Source organism: Pteropus alecto, unplaced genomic scaffold (assembly GCF_000325575.1).
Source record: "Pteropus alecto unplaced genomic scaffold, ASM32557v1 scaffold52, whole genome shotgun sequence".
In the NCBI taxonomy this organism is placed as follows: domain Eukaryota; kingdom Metazoa; phylum Chordata; class Mammalia; order Chiroptera; family Pteropodidae; genus Pteropus; species Pteropus alecto.
Genome location: NW_006433941.1, coordinates 2,419,042 through 2,446,915, shown reverse-complemented (window position 1 = coordinate 2,446,915; position 27,874 = coordinate 2,419,042). Strand labels below are relative to the sequence as shown.

General features: G+C 36.9%; 1 protein-coding gene and 1 non-coding gene across 2 annotated transcripts; both read left to right on the top strand.

Moving 5' to 3' along the window:
• Positions 1–27,874, top strand: TEKT3 (tektin 3). Its single transcript, XM_006908400.1, has 7 exons — positions 1–579; positions 3,092–3,175; positions 10,045–10,115; positions 14,157–14,300; positions 16,659–16,881; positions 19,968–20,122; positions 27,658–27,874. Exons 1-7 carry the CDS (start codon positions 1–3, stop codon positions 27,872–27,874), a joined length of 1,473 nt encoding a protein of 490 aa, XP_006908462.1.
• On the top strand, positions 15,756–15,862 carry LOC112477052. The gene has a single exon (XR_003045311.1). It is a non-coding gene; the product is annotated as a U6 spliceosomal RNA (small nuclear RNA).

The following is a 27,874-nucleotide window of genomic DNA, read 5'->3' as shown; positions in this document are numbered from 1 at the left end:
ATGGAGCTTTTAGGTTCTACTTTAACAGCAACTTATGCCCACCCTAGACCAACACCAACCAACTTTCTACCAGCCATCAGTACCATGACATCAAGTTATAAGAACCGCTTCCCCCACTACAATTTGACCCATAGTTTAAGCCTTCCTTGGAGACCAAGCACATACTACAAAGTAGCTTCCAACTCACCGAACTTGGGCCCGTACTGTACCAGATCTCAGAAGGTGTCTGGGAGCACTATGCTCCCCTTTGTTTCCAACAGAACCACTCTCTTCACAAGGTATACTCCTGATGATTGGTATAGGTCCAATTTAACCAACTATCTGGAATCCAACACTTCCCGACATAATTCAGAGAAACTGCGGGTGGATACATCTCGCCTGATTCAAGACAAATATCAAGAAACAAGAAAAACCCAGGCAAACTCCACTCAAAACTTGGGAGAACGAGTAAATGACATAGGGTTTTGGAAATCTGAAATCATTCATGAGTTGGATGCAATGATTGGAGAGACAAATGAGCTAACTGATGTTAAGAAAAAATTAGAGAGGGCTTTGATGGAAACAGAAGCCCCTCTTCAGGTAAATATGAGACCTTATGATAAATGACACCATTTTTATGGTTATAATTCACTGATTAATTTCTGAGCTTATTAATCTATTGTGTTTTAGTTCACCTGTAGAAGCCAATCCCCATCAATAAATTTGTAACTGGTTTTAGTAATGGTAAAACAATTTCCATTTTTACACATTATATAGAACAACCATTTAAGTAGAAAGAATTCTGAACACAAAGCAAAGGAGGCTAATTAAAGAGACACTTTAGGGCATACGGTGTTTATGATGAAAATGCTATCTTCCCATCTCTTAAAAAGACTGCTTAGTTGTTGCTGTCCCTGGATTAACATTAACAATATTTGAAAAAAAACACACACACACAACAAAATCGACTATTTGTTTAGTTTGTGTCATGAAATTCCTCCTGTGCATATGTTATGATTCAATTGCAGGGCACATTGAAATGATCAAATGAGACCTTCCTAGGAGATAGAATGAGTTTGATTGAATAGAGAAATGGGACTGAGGTTAAACCAGTTGTGGTGGTCATGGAAGCCACATTTCTGTTGGTTGCTGGCCTCTGACCAGGCTTCTGAATGAGCTCAAATTGCCTCTAACCCTCTGAGTGTACAAGGAGCCCTCCAACCTCAGTCTGCCCTCCAAAGACATTCTGCATTTGAAGATATGAAGAGGAAAGAAATTATTTTAGAAGATATATATAAATATATATGAATAGACAAAGCTCATGCCATTTTTCTTCATGTTTATATGACATTTCCCATATGATAAGCATTTGCTATAGGTATTTATTATGACATCTGTAGTTGCAGGGTTTAGAGAATCAAGGACCTGGAAGTCTAGTGGGTAGACAATTTTATTGGAGACCCCTGCACATACACTGTTATTTCTTATTGTGCCCCTCCCTCTAGACACAAGCATACACAAATACACACAACCACTAGAAATCCTGAGAAAGGTCAATAGACATTAATGATGTCCTTCTAAATTAACTCATCATGGATTATTTTGGGGGATTAGAAGCCCTTCCATACTTTCTCCATGCTCAGGCTCATTTTGAGGATTTCCTGGTCTATTCTACACCCCATCCCATCTCAACCCGCCCCTTACTTTAAATTATCCTGAAAAAGATAGACACTTACCCTCTTACTTAATTTCCAGAAGAGATTCAATTTCTTCTGTTAGTACACTTCCAGTGATGACTACTTTCAGTGAGATGGGTCTAATTTGATTTTTTTCTGTAATTTTTGTCCAGATGTTCTTGTGTGCTTGAACATTTACTGTCAACACAGTATAAGAAGGTCCTGATTAAAATTAGAGTCAGTCACATAAACAGATATATCTCAAAAGAGAAAATATAGATGATCAGCTTTCATATAAAAACAATGTTAAAACTCAATAATAAAAATGCAAATTAAATCAATGAAGTAACCATCTTTGGCCTATCAAATTTATAAAAATAAAAATTGATAACATGTAAGCTAGGCAAAAGTGAAGAAAATTAACACTTTTATTTATTGCTGATAGGACTGTGGATGAGTAGAAACTTCCTGGAAAGCAATTTAGTAATACACATTAAAATTATCAGAGTTCCCCTTGACCCATTAATTCATCTTTTAGCAAATGCAAAATGAACTATTAAAAAATTAGAGATTCACTCAAAAATTTCTTTCAATGATATTATATCAGGATTACAGTTTACATATTATTATATTTAGAAAAATTTTAAATTTAACATTATACAGTCATCCCATGTCATGAAATAGTCTTTGAAAAAAGGATTTTAACAATTAAATAATGATCCCTTATACATAATTTATTGTTAGCAGTCTAAGCTGTTTTCCATTGGAGTTGTGAGTATACTTTATCTCAAAGAATATTTTATGAATAAAACCTATCATTTAATGTCAACCCTAAAAAGCATTACATAAAATTATAAGGACATTATAACCTCTATTTTGCTGAAAGCAAACAAAACATTGATAAGAGCATGGCTAAGTCATCTTCTATTTTTCTATATTTTTTCTCTTTTATGGATACGGTAATATTTTTATAATTAGGAAAACAATAAATGGTACTTTAAAAATAATCACTTGGGTTTTTGGCTACATAAATATTTAATGTCTTTAAAAGACAATCATTTGTTTTTTTCTTACTCTTCTCAGTAGAAAATATTTGGAAATAATATCTTGAAGACTGTGTTTTAGGTTGTTGAAGTATTTCTCTAGAAGAAATTAATGCTAATTTGTGGGATCAAGTAGATGCTCTATGCTTCATTTTGTCAGCTTTCCAAATTAGGAGTTTTTTCAAACTACTTTGAAGAGCTAACTTTTAACATTTTAACTAGAAGCAAGGATTTACTTGTCATGGTCAGTTTCATGCTATATTTCCAACAAAATGGCTTGAAAAGTTGGTATTGGGAGTATTTGTTGCCTTGTTTTAGAAATAGGTCATTAGACATGCTAGTCACTGATCTGAGTCAGCTTGTATTAGGTTTCCATTATTTGTGTATCTGTAGGTAGCCCAAGAATGTCTATTTCATCGAGAGAAGAGAATGGGCATCGATCTAGTTCATGATGAAGTAGAAACAGAACTGCTGACGGTAAATATGGGGGAAAGCTTCAACAAGAAACTTAGTTGCAAACGTGTTTAATGTATAGAAACAAAAGAGTGATGTTGCATAAAGCCACTTATAAATAAGAAGTTACAGTGTCAAGAGTTTATAGCATTTAGAAAAGATCTTTTTTTTTTTTTTTGGTTGTTATAAAAGTAACAGATGTTCATTTAGAGAATTTGAAAGATACAGAAAAGGATAAGCTAAAAATAAGCTGAGGTTCACTTAGACAGAAATCACTATTTTGAAGTATTTCAGTCTTTTTATTAATCATATTTAGATAGACATGCAATTTTAAGACACAGACATGTTTTTAAGATTAGAATTATACTGTATATACACATTTGAATACTGCTTTTCTTGCTGAATAAATACTCAAAACTGTTTATTCTTAAATATAGGGATGAGAAGGCAGTGCTACTTTTTAAAAGACTTAATTTTTTTTAGAGCAGTTTTAGATTCACAGTAAAACTGAGAAGAAGGCACAGAGATTTTTCATGTATCCCCTGTACCCACACATGCATCTCCTCCTCCATAGTCAATATCCAGCACCAGAGTGGTACATTTGTTACAATTGATGAACCTACATTGACACATCATAATCATCCAAAGTCCACAGTACACCCTTAGAGTTCACTCTTGGTGTTGCAGATCCTATGGATGTGAACAAATTTATAATGGCATCTATCTACCATTATGGAATCACAGAGAATATTTTCACTTTTGTAAAAATCCTTTGTACTCTGCCTATTCATCCCCCCCTCCAGTAGTGCTTTATTCATTTAAAAATTATATTGGGGATAATCTCCCTATGAGATTAGATATCCTTTAAGACATGATTTTAATTGTTACATAGTGTTCCCCAATGCAAGGTGCTTTCACTTTTAAAAAAATTAATCCTCTCTTTTTGAACAGTTAGGTTGTTTCTCTCTCCCCATCTTTTTTTTTTTTTTTTTGCTTATTTTAATAACATTGCCATGTACAAAAATATTATTGATAACTATTTCTAATTATTTCCTTAGAATACGTTTCAAAAATGTGATTGATGTGTCAAAGGGTATATACATTTGGAAACCTTTTGATATATAGCCAATTTGCTATCTAGAACCTTATATCTGCATTACTCTGCTGATTCTCTCACTGTGCCCTCTCCCACCTTCCACCAATTAAATATGATTTAGTTTTAAGGTCTCTGACCGTTAAGGTCATAGACTTGCTCCCACAAGATCTCTGCCATTTCTTAAGATTTCAGTCATGTGCCTGGGGCCCTTCCTAATCTCTCTCTTTTTTTTTTTTTCAGCCCAGATACTCTATTAAGCATTAGTTATGCAATCTTAAATAACTTCCAAACATAGTTATGTTGGAAACTCAATTTTTGGTTCACATTTATGAAGCCTAAAAGTGAACATTTCTTATAACCTGATATCTTCTACCTTCTGCCATCCCCTTTCTTTTGATGGTATCATTGCTGGTTCTGTTATTCCTCTGCCTTCCCCTTACTGTAAATGATACCCAGATTCTCCAATTTCCATGGCATGCCTTGCTGTCCATTATCTCCTCTAGCTCTGTGATCAATTTCCGGCTCCTGGAGATTGTTCCTCTGATTTGTTTCTTACCACTCTCTTTTTGATTCTATTCTCCCTACCATTATTCTAAGTCATCCTTTCTTCCTTCATAGTTGGTTAGGGTGAAATCCCCAAATACCTTCCCTTTCCCTAGTTTCACTTGGATTTGTACTGCACATGATTGCCAGTTTTTCCATCTGCTAAAAACTCTTCCTTGACTCCGTAATTCCTACAGGAGAAAATCTGCTACGGCCTTCTGTTGTCTGGCTCTCACCCCTTCTCAGTCTTCTTTCCCATTCTGACTTGCTGAATTTCTGCTGCAGCAAATCTATTAACTGTCCAAAACCAGCTTTTTAGGGTTCCACCTTTTTTATTTTGATTGGTTCTTGGTAAGAAATGAATCCATGGTAAGAAAGTAAATATGACTAGCTAGCAACTTGGTCATCTGTATTTTATCCTCAGAAGATCCCTTTTAATACTGCATTATTATTTTTAGTGACCCATTACATTAAGGATAATAAGCAGAAGTTTTTCCTTTGCTCTTTCCTTTTCTCTGCTTCTGATTCTCTGAAAGAAATGTGAGTTGAAACAATATAATCAGGAAAGCTTTCACTACTGCAGAGAGCCTATGTCATCTACTTTATAAAAGCCACAGTCCCAACTGCTGCATATAAGTGATTGAAATAAGACATCTTGAATGAAATATCTTTACAACAATGCTTCCCTGCTCTGTTCTTTCTTCTTTTCCAGGCTCTCATGAATCACGCAAGTGTTAAATAATCTGTCATTTATTCAGCCATTCTAAATGGGGAGGAATTTATCAGCAAATATTCCTTGGCCTCTCGTTTTCACTGATCCTGAGGTGTTCTCTATGAAGTAAATTATAAGCCACCTCTAATAGTTTAACTTCATCAGTTTGCCCATAAACACACTTGGTATTTCAAAGAGACTTTTTTTTTTTTTTGAAACTTGGCTATTTTAGTGTTATCATTATTCTAATTCTCATACCTGGCTACACTTTAGAATCTCCTGATGAAACTTCTTAAAATATCAATGATCCAGTCCCACATCCAGAGATTCTGATTCAAATCTGGAGTAGAGAATAAGCGTTGCTATTTAAAAGTGTTCCACAAATAATTTTAGTTAACAGCCAGAGTTAGGAACCACTGCTATAAAACTATAAAATATTGTTTATAGAAATTAATGAATATCTAAATAAATTGACATAGTATGTTCATGTATTGAAAGACTTAAATAGTGTTAAGATGGCAATACTTCCCAACATGATCTATAGATTTGACAGAATTCTTATTAAAATCCCAACTGACTCCTTTTTGGAATCTTACAAGCAGATCCTAAATTTCACATGGAAATTCAAAGAATACAGAATAGTCAAAATAATGTTGAAAAAAAAAAAAGAAAGAGGAGTCACACTTCTTGATTTCAAAACTTACTACAAAGCTACAATACAACAGATAGTTGTAGTAAGGATAGACATATAGATCAATGAAATAGCATTTGAGTATCCAGAAATAAACTCTCACATTTATGATTAATTAATCATCAACCAGGGTGCCAAGAGCTATTCTCTTTAACACATAGGGCTTGGACAATTGAATATATACATGCAAGAGACTGAAGTTGGGCCCTTACCTCACACCATATAAAACAAGTTGAGTCAAAATGGATGAAAGACTTGAATATAAGGGCTAAAACTGTAAAACTCTAAGAAGAAAACACAAGCATAAATATTTGTGACATTGAATAGGCAATAGTTTTTAAAATCTGACACCAAAAGTACAAAGCATAAACAACATAAGAAAAAAATAGATAAATTGAACATCATCAAAATGAAAAATTTTGATGCTTCAAAGAACAGCAACAAAGTGAAAAGACAATTACAGAATGGAACAAAATCTTCAAAAATCATATATTTGATAAGAGACTTGTATCTAGAAAATATAAAGAACTCATAATTAAAAAAAGGCAGATAACTCAGTTCAAATATGGGCAAAGGATTTGAATAGAGGGTTCTCCAAAATTAATATAAAAATGGCAGATAAGCATAAAAAAAATGCTCAACATTAGTCATCAGGGAAATGTAAATAAAGCCATGATGAAATACCACTTCACACCCACCAGGATGGCTATACTCAAAAATACAGATAATAACAAGTGTTGGTGAGAATGTGGAGAAATTAGAACCCTCATACACTGCTGAGGGAAACGTAAAATGATGTAGTTGCTTTGAGAAATGGTTAAACATGTAATTACCACATGATTCAGTAATTCCACTCCTATATATTTACCTAAGAGAAAAGAAATTACATGCCCACACAAAAACTTGTACATTATTTATAGCAGCCATTTAGAAATAACCCAAATGTCCATCAGCTGATGAATAATAAGTAAAATGTGTCCTCTCCATATAATAGAATGTTATTCAGCCATGAAAAGGAATGAAGTACTGATACATTCTACTACATGGATGATCCTTAAAAAAATGTTGCTAAATGAAAGAAGCCAGTCACGAAGGACCACATATTGTATGATTCCATTTATATGTCTGGATTAGGGAAAAATCTACAGAGAGTGAGAGATTAGTGGTTGCCTAGGAGGAGGAGATTTGGGCATTGGAAATTGGGGATAACAGCTAAGAGATGTGTTGTTTCTTTGGCAGTAATAAAAATGTTTTAAAATTGGTTATGGTAATAGTTACACAATTCTGTGAACATACTAAAAATCACTGAATTGTGCAGTTAAATAAGTGAATTCTGTTGTATAAGAATTATATCTCAATAAAGCTATTTAAAAAACACAAGAACCACTGGTTTAGAGGTTAATGTTTTTAAGGTCAGTAGCAGAGTCTGCTTATCCTCAAAATAACTGAGTCTACATGTAGAGTAATGGTTCATCCATTGAGGGAGTTTCTTAGTCATTGCCAATTAATTCAAGTAGCGAATATAACTTATACTGTACTCAAGGTAATGATATTAAATATCTTATTTTTATCAAAACAGGTCTCAATTTTTAGAATAACTGAACACAGTAAAAAAATAGCATTAAAAGCATGCTTTTGAAAAATGTGGGTGGGATGAAATATTTTCTCATGAATTCTGTTGACTATTATATTCATTAAGTGATATCCACCAAATTCTTACAGGATGACTTCTCTTGGGAAGTTGATCAGGATACTATATTCATTGTACTCCCAGACCCTGCTAACTCCTTAGACTTTGGAGCCAAATGAACCTTTGACTGCAGATTAATAGATAAATTAACACTCAGGAAAGTCCCAAAGGTCTTTGGTTTTAGGCATTTAGACCTTTCTGTCTCCAACCATCTGATTTTCACCATATGACATTATTTAAATTTTAATATAAAAATTATTTTTGAGTAATTTTTAATATCGTTTCATTGAATGTAATTTTTTCACTAAAAGTCCTAGGGATCCCCACTATGTGCATTGTGTGCACAATATAATAGCTCACCAGGATTTTGGGTTTTAAGTGGCATTTTTAAAGCAGTACTCCATATATCCTTTGCCAACGCCTCAGTGAAACGGCTATAGACATACACACAAATCAAGCCACAGAGAAAGATGAAGCTTGAACAACACTAAAACTAAGGCTGAAGCACAACCTACCGTGAGAATATGTGAGAAATCTTTGCTACCTGTCAGGGCAGGGGAAACTTGATAACATGTGGTGGGAATTTAGTTTTTTAGTTACTCCATTAATTCAAAGTATCAAAAAATCAGACAGTAGAGTTATCACTTAAATAAGCTCTAGGTACGTTTAATATTTTTAGGTTAAACAACAAAAAATAAAAGATAGAAGACTGTATAGTTGAGTAATTATTAATATTAGCATGAAGGACTTTATAATCAAGTTAACAAAGGCAGAAACCAAAAGGGGATATTTGATTATTTAATAGTTTGACATCTATGATGTCAAATGTCTGATGTTAAATGTCTGATGTCTATATATCAGAAACACCATGCCAAAATATAAAGGCAAACTGTAAAAAAATCCCATATATATGTGATATATATCATGAGAAAAAGATTTAACTTTCAAATGTAAGAACACATGAGTTAATAAGAAAAAAAACCACAACATAAAAAGTGGACAAGCATATGAACAGGTGGTTCACAAAAGAAGAAAGTCAAATGATGAACAAACCAATAGTCATAATATTAATGTGCGAATTTGAGCAAGTGTGCTTTTTTGGGGGAAGCTCCTATCACATTGGCAGAGATTGAGAGCATTCATATGGCCACTTGGTATGTGCGGTGAAGAATAAACACTCATTTATTGTTGTAAATGGGTAAAACTTTTTTCAAGGGCAATTTGGCTGTACTTGTCAAAACCTTGAAAAAGGCATACCCTTTGGCGGTGTCTAGATATTTATTGAGATTGTTCATGACAGTATTGTTTAATGTCACAGGAAAATGCTCAAGTTTAAAATGAACAAGCAGATCACAAAATGGTATTATAGTATGATCACTTTTCTCTCGAAAAAGTTTTAACAATGATTATGTGCACTTTTTAAATGTCACCTTGGTGCTATTTTGAGTTCCTGGATTTTCTAATGTGAATATAAATTTCAGAGGAAAGTAAATGTTTATTTTTAAAAATCTCTGACACAACACATGTTATGTAATAGTGTATACATACTAGCATTATCAAAATGCCATGTGTGTGCTCAAGTAGGGAAGCATAGCTAGCAATGGTGTTTGTACATCTTGGAGCTGGGCTGCAGGGCACAGGCAAGACAGAGGGGAGGGGAAGCAGCCTCATTAGGACCAAAGAGCTGGATCTGTTGGAAATTAATGCACTGCCAGAGAGAAGTCCCTTTTAGGCTTCCCTTTCCTGATTTCCTGATTCCTCTTTCCTGATTTACTTTATTTTGGAAGAATAGTTAATATAGAAGAAGCCATGCATTGAATTCAACTTTGCACAATCTTGCACAACCTCGCACGAATTATTTTTTGTTTATTTAGGACCAGAGACAAAAATAAAGAAAAACCATAAAATTTTACCTATGTCCCAACCTGTTTCATAGTATAGTTTCCCTATAGCCTTTTAAAGGGTAAATCTCAGTCTAATACTTAGATTGTAACATCATAGGGGCATATATGTAAATAAGTGGATGTAAAGTTGTTTTCTTGTTTTACTTCACAATTTCCCCAGAAACAAAGTTTTCCTTGATTGATGTTGTTACATTGTTGATTTTGAATATTATACTCAATAATGAAAACATTAATGTGTGTTTTTTTCAATTGAGTAGGAAGTTGATATTATTCTGTGTTGTCAAGAAAGGATGAAGCTACATTTGGATAAGGCCATTGCCCAACTTGCGTAAGAGCTTTACCTCTCTATATAATTTAAGATCTGTCATGAAACTACTTTTATGCCTCAATTCAGATTTGACTTAGTTTCTTATATTTCTTGTATAGAAACACAAACACACACGTGCACAAATATGTTTTTATTTAGAGGTTGAGTACTTAGTTTAAGTTTTTATTTAAAGAAATAATTTTGAGATTCCACATAAAGGATTTATGCCCAAACTTGGAATATGGCTAAGGTTTCTTTTAACTCAAAAGACTTTTATTCTTTGATAAGAGATTGACTTGTGTATCTTCAGCCCAACAGTTGGAAGAATAATGAATTGCGTCTCAATTTTAAGTTTATTTTCCATACCTCCATGAAGACTCAGCCTTCCCTGATTACCCCAGCCAGATCCTGATACGTGCTCCTTCCTGCTCTGATTACACCATCTCAGCATTCACTACATCTATTGCATTGTTCACCCATCTTATTCTCTACCAGAATGCATATTCCTCTTTTCTTGGCAATAGTAGATAGTAGGTACTTAATATTTATGATGGGAATTTGGGAGGGGGGGAATAATAATCAAAGGAAAGTCTTAAGTATAGATAACAACTGTCAGCATAGAAAAAGTATTGACTAATCCTGCTGCCTAACATAAATAGAAAGATCAGTGTTCATTTAGTTCTGGCCATGGAAAGAAGTTGTGTTGATATCAAACAAAAGAAGCAACGATTCTGCTTATACTAATATTGTCAAGGATCATATGTGATATATCCCAAAAGAATAAATGTTATGAAGGTGTCGGTATTTCTGACTTGGTTTGTTTACCTTGCCCATCAGGATTGATGCTGTGAAGGTGGGTGAGTTTCAGATGGCTGAGATATCTCTCAAACTTTTATTGGAAGGACTCAAAATTGGTGAGGATAAGTAAAAGATTAGTTAAGGATAATTTATTATTCATAATTGGTTAACTGTACGATTTACTTAAGCTATAAATACCAGGCAGTCCAGTTCCAATATTAAATTCTGGTTTCTGCTCCCTGGAAATTTCAAAAACACAGTTTAGAGTAGTTCAAGTAATTGTTTCTGTTCTGTTTTCTTCTGGTCCAGTTCCTAATCCCCATCTTCTTTCTTAATCTAAAATCTGCTGCCCATCTCCCGTGTCCTTTTCTCTTCTTGGCCTAAATTGTTCCACCCTGGAACAGCCACATCTTCATATCAATCCCTGTTACAAACTGCCTCAGTAGTGGCCCTGGTGCAGGCCTTTGCAGAAAGTTCCATCTCTGTAGGTGTACTTATTTGGAATCTTTGTTGGTGATTCTTTAAAGAGCTTGGCTTTCTTTTAACACAGTGGGCAATGCTTCTCTCATTTCCTGTGATGGCTTTCCCAGGATCTATGGGGGTCCAGATAGCTAACATAATTATTGCCTTGGTATAGCAAAGGTTGGGAGGAGGGTTTTGGAACTCCACTTGTCTTGGAAGGAACAATGAAGTGTTTAGTTTGGATCTCAGCTGAAAAAGGAATCTCATTAGGTGCCAACATGGCAGCTAAGATTTGTCTTATATCTTGGACTACAGATAGGCCAATGGGGTGCAGCCTCAAAAGCTTTTCTTAGGAGAGCCTGAGGTCAGGACAAAAGCAGGTCATAGGAGTCAGCCAACGAGAGGAAGCCTATGGGGCATTTTGGTCCCATTTGGTCTCATTTCCACAAATGAGAAAGGTCTTCTAATCCCAGAGTTTCAACACAATAATCTGAGGAAAGAGGCTAAACACAGATGTAACAAGTAAATAGCTTCTTACTTTTCATTCTTTGTACAGGTATACTGTATTAGAAATCACAAAATGCAAATGACTAACATTCTGCTACCCTCATCTCCACTTTACAAATCAAAAAAGAGAGAGAGCTCTGACAGGTCAGGTGACTACCCAAAGACACAGGCTATGTTAAAGGGAAGCCGAAGCTAGAATTAATCTATTCAACTCCATGCAGGCTTTACTGATTGGCTCTTATACGCTAAGACCATTGTTGGGTACCAGAAATACAGAAATGATTAAGGTCATCAGTTGCCTGCTTTTTCAAATACTATCTATGTCATAGTGCCTCCCAAATTTTTGTTAATGTTCCAGACCCTTCTCCCAAATGCCAACAGCCTACTTAGTACCTCCACTTGGATGTTTAATAGACACTCAGACTCAATGTGTCAACTGAACTTATGCCCTCTCCTCCAGCCTACTCACCCACAGTTTAGCCCGCCTTAGTGGATGGAATTCTGCTATATCAATTAGTCAACTTCAGTTCTTTTTTTCTCAATCCTTGGATTGATGTCCAACCTCCTAGGAGGTTATCTTGGTTCCATCTGTTTTTTTTTTTTTTTAATAATGATGATATTATTTGAGAAGCTAACATACTGTTTAAAAACAAGTCTATCCTGTTTCTTGACTTCTCATACACCCTATACTTTATTTTTTTATTCCCATTCCCTCACTGTCGCCCTTTGGCAACCATCGGCTTGTTCTCTATATCTATCTGTATCTGTTTCTATTTTATTTTGTTTATCCTTTTATTTTGTTTATCCTTTTATTTTGTTTTCCAGATTCCACATATAACTGAAATAATGCAATATTTGTCTTTCTCTGTCTGACTTATTTCACTTAGCATAATATCCTGTAGGTCCATCCATGTTGTTGCAAATCATAACATTTAATTCATTTTTTTATTGCTGAATAATATTCGTGTGTGTGTGTGTGTGTGTGTGTGTGTGTGTGTGTGTGTGACATCTTATTTATATCTTGGTTTCATCTTTAAAACATATCTAGAATCTGAACTTTTCTCACCAACTTCACTTCTACCCCTTTGATCCAAGCCACTACCATCTCTCACCTGGGTAACTGCACCACTGGCTAATGAGTCTCTCTGTCCTCTGCAGTCTGTTCTCAGCACTAGAATGATCCTTTAAAATTGTTAAGTCAGTGGTCTCTCATTTCACTCAGAAGAAAACCTGGTTCCTCCCATTGCCCATCAAGGCCCTGTATGATCTGATTTTCCCCCTTCAAGTCTTTGCTCAAGCATCGCCTCCTCAAGGAGTCCTGCCCTGAACATCCTACTTAAAATCACCACTCATGCTCCTGGTTCCCTTTTCCTGCCTTGTTTTCTGCATTGTTCTGCTAATGAACCACATGATTTACTTATTCATTGTGGGTATTGCCTGTCTCCTCTTAATAGGATGTAAGCTACTTGAGGAAGATTTGTTTGTTTTGTTCATTAATGCATCTCAGGCTCATGGAAATTGTTACACAAACTTGGCATGTAGTAGGCACTCAATAATTATTTGTTGAATGAGCTATTCCATGTGTAAAGATATGGCTCACCTGTCATCCATGCCCGCCCTCTGGGTTTCTATCTTTGATAGTGAGCTGCCAGGTCTTCTTTTTGCTTGGCAGGGCAGAGAATACCATGCATCTTAGAGGTCACCAAGGCCTTTTCCTTTCTAGAAAGGTGGGTATTGGAGCACACCGGCCTAGAGGGCTACCACTATCCATTCTTGATATTTTTTTAAAAGCACTGAGGGTTAATATTGACCTTTGGTTTCCATCTTCTGGCCAAATTCTCAGGCCTGGCTTGGAGGGAAGCTAGGCTATAAATGCCTCAAATTTCTTGGAGATATGCACTCAAAGAATGGGGGAGAAAAGAGTTAGGATGTAGAAGAGGAAAAGGAAAAAGGAAAGGGAGACACAGATGTGGGCAGATTACTCTAAACTAATGTCCTATCTGGAACAGTTTGTGTGTTAGGAAGATGGGCCTCAGGCCTGGGGGTCCAGACACCTGACTTCTGTTTATCTACACCTCTTTTTCCCATGCAGTGTGGGAAGGGGCAGTGTGGGGAGGGTTCTAATTACTCTAGATGTACGGACATCTCCAGGGAAGGCTCCTTTTAACTGAGAAGTTGGACATTGTGTGAAGGAGGCATAATGGGTGGATCTCAACACACAGGAGGGCAAATACTCTGCCTTGTATGAAATTGTTACACAAACCTGAACATTCATTTTCGCATTCTGTGTTATAGAGCTAACAGAGCTTCCCAGCATGAACTGGAGAAGGACCTGAGTGATAAACAGACAGCTTACCGGATTGATGATAAATGCCACCATCTGCGAAACACATCAGGTGGCATCAGCTACTTTTGTGGAGTAGAGAGGGTTGATGCAACGTAAGTCAGGCACACACCACTTCTATAATTTTGATGTCCTTTAATTCACTTTCCTTTCTTTTAAAATGATGCAGCTTACAGGTTAAAACAGAAGACATGGGAAGATGTGGAAAGGTAAAAGACACATCTGCTTTGGACAAGTCTTAGTAAAAATGTATGTTCTGCAGTCAGGCCATGAAACTTGCATTTTGTATTCTTTTGTAAAAGAATACTTGTTATTTATACTTCTAAATATAAAAAATAATACCTTGTTAGAGCAGAAAACCTAGAAAACACAGAGAAGCATAAAGAAAAGTACTGCTTGTATATTGGATGCCCAGGATGGGTGGGATGCAAGTTAAAAGACAGCTTATTATTTTTATTACCATGGCTTGTTAAACTTGCTTTGTCAATGGTTTCTTTGCCAGGCCATTGCATGAAATCTTGGGTTCATGATCTTTTCCAGTCACCTCTTAAAATAATCAACTTCATTGAGGGAAAAGTCACCTACAATAAAATGCAATCAGTGTAAGTGTACATTTTGATGAATTTTGACAAATTTCTATACCTAAGCAACCATGAATACAGTTAAGATAAAAAATTTCCATCACCCCCAAAAGTTCCCTTGGGCTCCTTCCCACATTCATGCCCCCTTCCTCTTGTAAAGTGAACTCCAAACGTGTCTCTCCTGTGGGGATGGTCATCCCCAAAACAGCCCTGTCTCTTAGCGCTCCTATAGTAGAAGCAGCAGCACATACCAACTTTGACTTTTACATTCTTCAGGGGTGAATCAGATTCAGACTCTATGTCCTAAGCAAAATGCATCCACAAAATGCCTCCTACTTGGTTTGAGGTGAGCAGGAATCATCTTTCTTGCTCCTTCCAGGGTAGGGGTGGGCTTGGATGGAACCACTCTGATTGCTTAGCCCTCCATAAAGGGCCTCCTCTATTTATGGCATGAATTCTTAGCCATCTTTTATAAAATGATAGGGTATGGAGCACATTGGGTGTTATTTTGGACTATTGGGGCCTGAGCTAAAACCTGTAGTTGACAGTGAGGGTCTTTTTTAATATCCTACTGCATCAAGCAAAGAAATGTCACCCATAAGCCAACCACCCAGAGATGCCCAATGTTGACAGTTTACTGTTAGTCCTTCCAATATACTTCCATTTTGTAGATAACAGATTTGTCTTTAAATAATGGAATTACACACATACTGTTTGAATAACATGTCTAATTTTTCATTTCATGATATATCAAAAATGTTGCTTGTGAAATATTCTTCTACAACAAGAGTTTGCATGTTATATGGATTACTTTTTTTTTTAAATGAACCATAATTTGCTTAATTTGTTTTTACTTTTGGACATTTAGGCTGTTCCCCATTTATCAGAAAATGGCCTAAATATTGCTAAAAATGACTATCCTCACATATACATATTTGGCATATTATTTCTTTAGGGTAAATTTCTAGAGTGCTCACTTCAGCAGCACACATACTAACACTGGTACAATAGAGAGACAATTATCATGGCCCCTGTGCAAGGAAGACATAGAAATTCATGGAATATTTCATATTTTTAGTTCTGGGGATATAATGTATAGCATGATGACTTTCGTTAACAATATTGTATTGTATATTTGAAAGTCACTAAGAGAGTAGATGTTAAAAGTTCTCATCACAGGAAAAAATTTGTAACTGTTCGGTGATGGTTGTTAACTAGTTACTGTGGTGATTATTTTGCAATATAAACCTATATCAAATCATTATGTTGTACACTTAAAACCAATACCATGTTATATGTCAATTATATCTCAAAAAAGATTTCTAGAAGTGATATTTCTTGGTTATACACATTTGAAAAATTCTTGTTATGCTGACTTTTTACCTTCCAGCATGGTTGTACCAATTTAACAGTCCTACCTACAGGATATAAGAGAATCTTTTTCTAGACATGCTCTCCAGCAAATTATCATTCTATTCACTCTTTGCTGTTATGATAAAGGGTTATTAGTATGTTGTTGTTTTCATTACTTATTTGATTATTCCTGAGGTTGAATATTTTTTCGTATGCTTATTGGGCTAATGTGACACATTTGCAATGAACCTCCATACCCTTACCCTTCAACAATCCTTTTTTTCTCCCTAGATTGGCAGAGAAGTTAGTTTATGCTTTGGATTTTTAGCAAGTTGGTCAGCAGAAGAATAAGGAGCAACTAAGAAAAGTTTAAAATAAGCTTTGCTCTGATGTTTACATTTTATGCAATAACCAGGATTGGTGATTTAGGTTCTTTTGAATAGGATAAATGATTGCCTACAGACCATGTAGGCCAATACATCATTGTCACCATTGTCTGGTTCTACTTCCTCTTTTCAGGGTCTCAGTGCCCGAGTCCTGGGCCAAATTTACAGATGACAATATTCTCCACTCCCAGAGTGAACGAGCAGCCTCCACTAAACTAAGAGATGACATTCAAAACCTCTTGGTTGTGACTGCCAATGAGATGTGGAATCAGTTCAACAAAGTGAACTTGGCTTTTACCAATCGCATTGCTGAGACTGCAGATGCTAAAAATAAGATTCAAATTCATTTAGCAAAGGTAAGTCAAGCACTGAGTACCATTAGGTGACCTGGATGGATAGAGCAAGGGTCTGGGACCACAAATCTTTCACCACTCCTGGAGAGACACCATAAGGCACACGACCTCCTGGCCAGACTAAGAAAAATTAAAAACAGTACAAAGTGCACCATTTATTTTAGCAAGGTAGCAAGGTATCAAAATGAAATTGGAATCCACTGATTTTTTTTTTTTTGGAACACAAAGAATGCACTATGTAATAAAAGGTTGCTGGTATTTTTAACAGAAACAAAAATATTATTATTAAAGCTTAATGAATCACTGTATGTAACTAGGAATTAAATTTATTATTAGAACATATGGCAAGAATGTTTACTGTTAAATCATCTGGGGCACTTTTTTTCTGGAATACAAAACCAAATACAGGAAACTATTAGGTAGTTCAAAGTGTTTCTGATATTGAACTTTTTAAAGTGCTCTAAGTATAAGAATTTTATAATGACGATAAAATGAAGGATTCAAGCAGAATTCATATATTTCAAGATAAACAAGGAGCTCTTCTTATATTTAGTATCAGACTTGGAGCTCTTATTATTTATGTGGTTATGCTGCATATGCTGCCTACATTAGTCATTTCTTTTTTAAAGAACCTTACAAGTCAGTCATGTCACTCTAAGGTGATATTACCCAATTGAAGGCACCATGTTCTCTCAGACTGCAGCAATTTATCTCTCCTCCCCATGGTGCTACATACTGTGAAGGGCAGAGAGAAGTATAAAATGTAGTTTTTGTCCTTGGGAAGGTATTCTTGTGAAGAAGAGATGCATACACATGAAAAGCTCATGAATAATTAATAAAACACAAAAATTACATATTGCAGTTGCCAAATAACAAATACAGGAAGTGTTTTGGGGATTTGGAAGAGGAAGTGAACATTTCAGGTGGACAACATCTTGAAAAAAGCCTTAGGAGTAGCCAATTAGAGGTTGAGTTCAGGTCTGTAAAGAGACCCATTTGGCTGGCGTAGATCGTATGTGTGCTGGGAGAGAAGTTCTGGAAAGGTAGGTTGGAGCCAAACCGTAGTGGACACTTATGGAAAGGTATTCTTTGGATAGTAAGAAGCCATTCTAAAGACTTTTTAGAAGACTGATGTGATGGAGTCCCTTTGTTCAACAAAATTTTGTTTACTACTGTATTAACTTGGTAGTACTGCCACAACAAAGCACTGTAGACTGAAGGACTTAAACAGAAGGAATTTATTGTCTCATAGTTCTGGAGGCTAGAATTTTTGAGATAAAGGTGTTGGTAGGGTTAGTTTCTTCTGAGGCCTCTGTCCTTGGTTTGTAGATGGTTATCTTTTCCCTGTGTCTTCACATGGTCTTCTTTCTGCATGTGTTTGTGTTCTAACTTCTTCTTTTTTTAAGGAAACCAGTCATATTGGATTAGGACTTACCCTAAGGACCTTATTTTAACCTAGTTACCTCTTTAGAGGCTCTATCTCCCAATATAGTCACATTCTGAGGTAATAGGGATTAGGACTTCAACATATGAAATTTGGGGGGTTGGAGAGGAGGGTAGAATTCAGCCCATAACAGCTACATTCAAGGTAAACATTTTGGAGTATACATACATGAATGACACACTGACCCTACCATCTTGTATCTTAGAGTGAGACAAGACCTGTACATAAGAAATAAGTTCCATTAGAAAGATGCCAACAAACTCCTTGGATTTACAGATAAAATGTTTGTTTAGCAGAAGGAGCAGTTATTTCCAATGGCGAGAGACAAGGAGCCCCAGAGAATGGACTTGGTGATAGGAACAGTGTAATGATTTTCAGAGGATTGTTAAAAGAGTGAGAGACGGGTCAAAGCTTATGTGACATATTTGAGAGTTCCTGGCTTACACAAATGCTGAAACTGTGTGATTACGTGAGATCTCTGTAGGAGCGAAAGAATGTAGCAGAGAAGTGGTCTGAGGACAAAACTTTGCACTAGAAGTGAGGAGGAGTAGTTAGAGAAAAAAGGCAAGGAATTAGGACAATAGTTGGCCAGGGAAATTAAACAAGGTGAAGGATTCAAGGAGGAGATGAGACATCAGAGAGACTTCATCATTGGCTTTCAGAGTGCACTCTCATGAGGGCAACTAGGGCCAGGGACTTAAAATAGATTAGGTGGGTCAGAAGTGCAAGCAGTGAGCAAGACCGTTGTTGAGTACATTTGGCAGAGGAGAGGGTGAGAGAGTGCCAATTGGAAGCCCTCGGGTGGGATCAGATAAGAGTGACGTGGTAAAGATATGAGGTTTTAAAAAAATTGGGGTAATACTTGGGCATGTATTCAGGCCACAGGAAAGGGGCAGAGGAAGAGTGAGAGTGATGGAGGGATATGAAAAAATGGGAATATGGAGGTCAAGTTCAGAGGAGAAGGAAGAGTTTTCAGAGCATAGGAGAGGGGCTAGCTTCACAAAAGAGGAGCTAGGGAGAGATCTAGGTTTATGCAATTTGGGGGACCTTTTTAAGAAAAAAGGATATAAAATCAGGACTACAAAATTCTGAGTGCTTCTCTCTTGCAAATGAGAAACGCTGAAGCTTGACCTTCATTTACTTCAAAGCAAATCCTCCACCAGCAGAAAAACATCTCTGTGAGATTAGTGAGAAGAGAGAGCAGAAGATAAGAGGCAAGGATATGTTGATGTGAGGAGGGAAGTTAGGGCCACTCAGACCTCATGGCCTCACATTTCTCAGAGTTACACACAAATGTGCCAGTAAATTTTTAACAACCAGTGATCTGGGGCAGGAGGGAAGCTCCTATTTGTAGCATTTGCCAATACCTGTGGTATAAATACTCCCATCCTGGCTGGTTTTACCCCTAATTGGGAGTTGGGAAAAGATGCATGTGGTCAGCTCTCCAGGGCAGTGGGACACCTGTAGCAACACACTGCAGATTCCCTAGGAACGGGGCTGAGAAGGAGCAGGGCACTCAGTGAATCAATCTCCCCAACCGAGAAGACAAGGCAAGATGAGCCCCAAATGGACAGGCAGGAGGCGGGGAGCATGTGGGAAGGAGGCACAGTGCCATAGCCTTGGGCATCTGCTTCTATTTGTACAGACCCTGCAGGAGATTTTCCAGACAGAAATGACCATACAATCCATCAAGAAGGCCATCAAGGACAAGTCTGCCTTCTTGAAGGTGGCTCAGACCAGACTGGATGAGCGTACAAGGAGACCTAACATAGAGCTCTGCCGAGACATGGCCCAATTACGGTGAGGCGGGAGTGCACATCCTTGGTAGGAGGGGAAAGTTGGGCTCACTTTGGGATGGTCCACCAGCTTGACCGTGGCTCCATGCTCTTTATGAAAGCATTTTTTGCCAATATACTGGTAATATGGAAGAACATAGTAATGCTTACTGTGTGAGGGGCCTTCTTCAAAAGTATTAATAATGGGGAATTACTGTTTAATGGGCATGGAGATTCAGTTTGGAATGATAAAATTTCTTGAGATGGATGATGATGATGGATGCACAATATTGTGAATGTATTCAATGCAACCGAACTGCACACTCAGAAATAGCCGAGATAGTAAATTTTGTGTTATGTATATCTTACCACAATTTAAACAAAGGAATGACATCAACATTACACGCAAAAAAGTGATAATAAACATCAGGCCTCATTCAGTGAGGCCAAGATGGCGTTTGGATTCTTCCGCATTACCCTGGCGTCTCTAGAGTTTCTGGAATACCTCTCTTATAAGAAGCAGAGGGCGTTAGCTTGCTGCATATTTCTCAGTGCCAGAGACTCATCAGAAATGGGACTTGTGTTACAATTCCATTGACCCTTACATATCTGCTCTCATCCATGTGCTCTCATTGGCCTCTTTTAGCTGTTAATATATCTGCTCTTGTCATTAAGATCATCCTCATGATCCCCTAAAATCCCTGACAGTCTTTTTGGTTCATTTCATTTGGTTCTGTTCTAAGCAGAAATTGAGAACAGCTGGTCTTCATTAAGCAAGTCTCCGGCATACACGTGGCGGGAGAAATCTGATGCCAGTTTATCCACTAAATTCTACATGTGTTTTATTATTATTATTTTAACTTTGAAGATTCTTTTTAGGATGGGCTTGTAAGGAATTGGCCAAGATCCATGTCTCCCCTATTCAGTGCCCCTTCCCCACTCAATTCTGGCTTTATTTCTAATTTCCCCAATACCTGCCTCTGCCTTTTCTTTCTGGATTTCATCATTGCTATTCTTAGGTCATAAAATGCTCCATGCAGAAGCAAATTAAATTTATAGCAACTGAAGGAACAAAGGGGCAGCACTTGAAATCTATAATTGTTTTTGGAGAGAGATGCCACTTGTTTTCTACCCTGATAAAATTCCCGTATTATCGTGAAGGATTTATTCTAGGGATAAAATGACTTCAAACTCTACTAAAGAAATGAGTGTGGATTGCTTGGAGGGAAAGGAACAGGAGATCTTGTGAGGCCAACAATGATGCAAATAATAATAAAGATATTGATGGTGATAATAGCTGCCACCATTTATTAATTTCCCTCTGTGCTGGCCACTGTCCTGAGCACTTTACACTACGTCATTCATTATCTTCATTTTATAAATAAGGAAACTGAGGCAGAAGTGGGTTAAATGACTTGGTTCATGTGGCACCAAGTGCTAAGGAGAGCCATAGTCTGAATCTTTACTTGTCTTACTAGAGGGCTCTATCTCATCAAACCAACTATTTGCTTCTGCTTCCCCCATCTTTCACATTGCATGGTGCTTTTACCATTCCCCGATCATGTATCTGCTTTCATCTGGCCTTTTTAATGTTCATGTGAAATAAGTTGGCAAAACAGGTACTGTATCCTCATCTTTCTCTCAGAGAGGATGAAACTGAAGGTCACAGAGTCATTACTGCAAAACACCCTCTACACACTGCATTGGGTTCTAAAAAGCATGCTTTAGAATATATGTAAATGGATTAACTGCATTTCTCCCTATGGAGCTGTTGCCTAGGCCATAGCCATGGAGGAGTTCAGCCAGCTACATGTTTCTCGGAGTGGGTTCTATAGAACCCTTACTCATACAGAGCTCATTATTTAGGATAAGCTGTCCTCCACTACAGAGGTCAGGAGGGCCTCTGGATGGCTAGTGTGAAGTGACTATTTGCTTCAGAAGAGTCTGATAGTGAGAGTACACCCCTTCTGCCAGTTAGGATTGGATCACGAATTGTAGCTTTATGCAAATGTGATTAAGAGAAGCCAAAATGAAGTTTCATGCTCCAAAATTTCTGCAGAGTCATCACAAGCAGAGATAGGGATAAATACATTATTCAGACTGCTATTAGATAAACCCAGGGTTGCTTTTTAAAAGGTTTTTGAGTAGTGGTCTAGTTTGACTTTGGAGTTATCAGGCAATGAAGCAGTCACAGTGGCTTCTGAAAAGCTGAATAGTTTTCCCTCTTTTCTCACAGCTTTTCCTTTACTTCCTGTCAGTTCTGTAGTATATCTATTTCCTCTGCTCCTCATTGACTTTAAGACAAAACCTACTTTTGTTTCTGTAAATATTTCTTGTTAAAATATCATTGCCAAAAATATGGTCCCAGAGTAACAACAGTGGAATTTAGGATTATTATTGGGGGAGGGGTTTATTTTTCCTCTTCAACTGATCCTTCTGAAAGCAGCCCTTTGGCTGGTTAGATTAAAAAAAAAAAATAAGGCCATAAACTCAGGGGAGTGAGGACTGAGAAAAATTGCTGTTTTCATTTCAAGAGTTTTATTTTTATTTAAAATTTTCTAAACTGGTTCTTTCAAAAGTAATTCTAAACATTCTTGGCATCTTTGGTGGTAGGCCAGACCAGGCTCTGCTTTACTTAAATAATCTCGATACTTTTTTTTTTTGAACTACGGTAGCTTTATTTATATTCGAATGCAAAATGTTTTTTCACTTCTGTAACACCCTCAAAATAAGTGGTTTCAGCAAAACAGCTCTCTGTGATCTGCCAAGAACAAGGAAACTGAGAATGAAATGTAGCCTTGAAAGATGAGGAAAAACGTATTTCTAATGGTGAGAGTTGAGGGAAGTGTCATATCTTCTAGCTATGTTCACACAGCACTGGGAAAACAAGGATCTTAACTGCCTATGCTCTATGTATCTTGAATTCCATTTTTTAAACATTGATATTTTAATCTGTGACTATAAAAACTGGCTCTCCAAAGATAGATTTCTTTCCTAGTGATATTTTATACCCTGGGATCATAAAAAAAAAAAAAAGACATTTTTAATCCAACATAATCTAAACAACAACAAAATATGTTTTAGATCAGTTCTCAGATTTTGTGTCTTTCAATCTCAGACCAAAAGAAACTTGGCACTTAAGTTTCAATTCCTTCCCTCCCTCACTGTAAGAAAACAGTTACGGTTCTGAGATGAAAGGAGGTGCACAGTAGATGTGTTTTCCAGGCTTGTTGTTGCTTCTATGAGCCTTTGGTGCTGGGGGCCCTTTGCAGTGCCCTCCCCTTTTCAGGCTACCTGCAGGTGTGTTGGAAGCTGAACCTCCATGCTCTTTCTAGGCTCCTGGGCTTTCTCTCCATAGCCTGGGTCTGGTTCTTGTTCTTGAGAGACACTGTGGACTTGAACCTCTGAGCGGCTCCCTACCTCTCACTGAGACTTCCTAGGACATAGAAGCAGGTCCTAATCTAACAAGCATTTTTTGCACGACTGTCAACTGTGGGGGCTGCTGCTGAATTCAGCTTGAGCAAGGCCATGTTGCTTTCAGGGAGCTGATGACCTGCAGGGGAAACATAGTAAATAGGTAACAACAGGCTCCCTGAGGGCTGCAAAAGGATTGGTGCTTTTGGAATACATGACATCGGGCAGCTACCCAGTCCCAGGGTTAGGGGAGCAACTTCGGGAAGCAGTGTCTGCTCACCTGGGCTTTTAAGATGGGTTAAGTTAGTGGATGGGGAAGGGAAGGAGGTAAAAATGGATTGAGGGGATGGGAGACAGCAAGCACATTCCAGGTCATGACTGCAGAGCAGAGGGGGAAGGGCGCAGTGGCACATGGTATGACCCTTTGAGAGATAGGAATAACAGGATTTTATGATTGAGGAGTGGAGGAGGGCCATGAGGAAGAGAGAAGAGTCAAAATGATCATGGAGTTTTAGTTTCAGCCTCTGCCAGGTTTCAGCATCTCACCATTGACTGAGATAGGACACATAAGTGACTTGGGATGCAGATGATGCATCTGTTCCATACCCTACCTCGACCTGGGTCAGCCGCATACTGGCATATCCACCAGGAAGGGTGTGCCCAGATTGTGGAGCTGTCCTAGGGAGTTTCACTGTTTGCTGTGCTGTCCAAGCGAGATGTGATGTTTCCCAGTTGTTGTATTGGTCAGCCGAGTCACTTCAGATAAACTTTTTAAAGGTCAAAAAGATTTCAAGTCCCTCAAAATTGTATTTTCTTTCTGAAAAATATTTATTTATTTTTTCCGCCTTTACAAGTAGTATCAGTTCATGGTAAAAAAAATCAGAAAATGAAATAAGAAATCAAAGCCATCCTCAAGTCTTTGTGCCATTGAGGGATAACCAATGTTAGCAATTTGTTATATTTGCCACCAGGCACATTAACAAAATTGTAATCTTTCTGCATATGGGATTTAATATCCTGACTCTTTCAACCATCGTTATATTGTGAGTTTCTTTCCCCATGGCAAGTATGAATTCTTTTTAAAAAAGTATTGCCCTCATAGTCTTTCGTTATGAAGAGATAGGGATATGTTCTGATTTTAAGATACATTCAAATAATAAAGATCTCTATGGAATAAGAATGAGAGTTTCTTTCTTGCCCTTTCTATCCTCTTGCCACGCTTTCCCCCACCCCTCAAGTCTCAAAAATAGCTGCTGACTTGTATATCTCCTTAAGTATGATTAAATTTTGTCTTTTAGGAAAGGAAAGCAGGGAGGGTTTCATGTAGAACAATTTTTGCTTTGGTGACATTTTAATATTCTATGAAAGCCCGTTTGGTGCTTGGCACTATAATGGCCCCTGTGGCAGAGTTACCAGATTTTGCAAATTAAAACACAGGATAGCCAGTTAAATTTGATTTTCAAATAAACAATGAGTAATTTTTCAGGATCTATATCCAAATATTGCATGGAATACTTATACTAAAAATACTTATGCTAAGTAAAAATACTTATATTGAATATTATTCCATCTTAAAAAGGAAGGAAATTCTAACACATGCCACAACATGGATGAACCTTGAGGACATTATGCTGAATGAAATAAGCCAGTTACAAAAGGACATATACTGCTTGATTCTACATGTATGAGATACCTAGAGTGGTCATATTTACAGAAGCAGAAAGTAGTTGGTGGTTGCCAGGGGCTGGGGAAGGAGAATTGGGAGTTAGTGTTTAATGGAGACAGAATTTCAATCTGAAAGGAGTTCTGTGGATGAATTGGTGGTGGTGGTTGCACAACAATGTGAATGCAGGTTATGCCAGAGGACTGTACACTTAAAACTGGTTAAGATGGTAAATTTTAAGTTACGTGTATTTTACCACAATTAAAAAAATACTCGTACTAAAAAATTACGCATGTATCTAAAATTTAAATTTAACTGGGTATCCTGTGTGTTATCGCATGTATCTAAAATTTAAATTTAACTGGGTATCCTGTGTGTTTGGGGATTACAAATAGAGGTGAGATGGTCTTATGGTCTTACGAAAGGGATCCCGTATATTGAGGCCGACTTCTTAGGTCTCTGCTTCTGCCCTTTTCTCACAAGGAGCTTTGAGAGTGGGGCCAGGAAATGGGACCTAGTTCTTTATTATGGCCACTGAGGCTCCTTATTTCCTTTTTAACTTCCTGGATAACCATGAGTGGCTTATAAACACATGTGGGCCATGTGTCCCTGGAAAGGCCAGTTCATCAATCCTCTGGGTTCAGTTTCCTCATCTGTAAAACAAGGAAGCTGGGCTTAATGACTTTTCACATTTATTTTCCAGTTGCAGAGTTCTGTGAAGCTATAAAATGCCTTGATATAATGATTTTAATATCATTTGGATATTTTCCTATGATCATGAAATATTTCTCTATCTCTAGGAATGTTCGCATCCCTTTTGTTCATTGTCACTGTCTTCTATATATTACTGTATATTTTAATTTCATGTACCTCCAATCTACTGATAAATGAACCCCAAAATAAGGATAACCTTAACTTTGAGTAAATGGTTAAAATTTGATGAATTTAAAGTTGTGTTTCCCACTGATCAGAGTCAGGCAGGGGAGTAGCATAGTAATTAAAAGAAGTTGATGGATGATTTTATTGAAAACTATAAGCAGAGTTATCTAAGGTCTTTGTACCTTGGTTTCTTTATCTATAAAATGTGGATAATCATAGTATCTATTTCAGAGTGTTGTTATTAGGATTACTGATTATGTAAAGTACTTAGGATAGTATATGTATATACTACATATTAGTATATAATATGTACTATATTATACATATAATAAAGTAGTTAATAAATGATTTGCTATTATTATTATCTTTTTATAACCTGTTTCCAACTTTTCCTCTTGAGTGACCACATAGTCATCTTCTTTGAATATTATTGGCCAAATCAGTGAGTAAAGGAGGCCTTGCTTAATTTTTCTTTGGGAAGAGAAATATTTTCTAAATATAAACACAATGGAAGAAATCATAAATAAAAAGAGAGAGAAATTTGGCTTACTAAAAATTGAACTCTTAAATATAACGAGAACATCATAAAAAAATTAAAAGGCGAAAACAAGTTAGGGAAAACATTTGCCACAAGCATAGCAGACAACTAAAATCAAAATGCTTCTTGCAAATGAATAGGAAATAGAAATACCTCAGTAGAAAAAGGAGCACAAGACAGGGAGAGGCAATTCACAGAAGAAATGCAAAGGCCAATGGAAATTTAGGAAAGATTCACTAATAAAGAAATGGAAATTAAAACAAGAGCAATTAATATAATTTGAGGAAATGCTAGATTTTTCCATGAAGTGAAAAAAATTTTTTTTTCCTTTTTGTCTTAATGAAAAGTGTGTCATGTGTTTTCATCATCACAACGTAATAGAACTGCAACTTTTTTCATGGTTTATATAAATGATTTCGCCCATTACCATTTTCATGTTCTATTAAGTTTTTGACAACTACAAACATAATTGGGACCTTGAGGCATTACTTTGAGATATTGTTGAGGGGGGAGGGGCATTGTGATTTGAAGAGTGCTGCATTAACTAATCTCTCTCTCCATAGTCCAGGATATGTTGGCAGGCTGGGCTGAATTCCAGCCACTGAATAAAGTTGGATATCCTCTTCTTAATTATAATAATAATTTCAACGATAAAATAAGAAAGTCCAGCTAAGTTTTGACTTTTACTAATTAAAAAATCAAATGTTTAAAAGTTTCCCACTTTTTAAAAAATATAATATTTAGTATACGTGTGTGTGTGTATGAAAATTTGCTGATGTCCCTGAAACATGCTTAGTTTGCTTTTTGGATTCTGGGCTTAGTTAATAGGAGTAGCCTGACCAGATGCTAGAACTGCTCACAAGTATTGCTTGCTTTGCAACTTTGCAAAATGGAGTAGTTCTGACGTTGGTTTGACCTGTGTTCTGCTGGGGCTCCAAGTGAGCCCAGCACAAGCAGCCACATCTCCAGTAGGAATTCAGTAACCATGCCGCCTTTAATTCAGATAATAATCATTGTCAGGAGTGTGACTTCTTTTAACCTAACCAGTGCTTCTTCCCTCACGCAGCCTTGTTAATGAGGTTTATGAGGTGGACGACACCATCCAGACCCTACAGCAGCGCCTGAGGGAGGCTGAGGACACCCTGCAGTCTCTGGTCCACACCAAAGCCACCCTGGAGCATGACTTGGCAGTCAAAGCCAATTCTCTGTACATCGACCAGGAAAAATGCATGAGCATGCGCAAGAGTTTCCCCAACACCCTACGGCTGGTGGGCTTCTGTTAG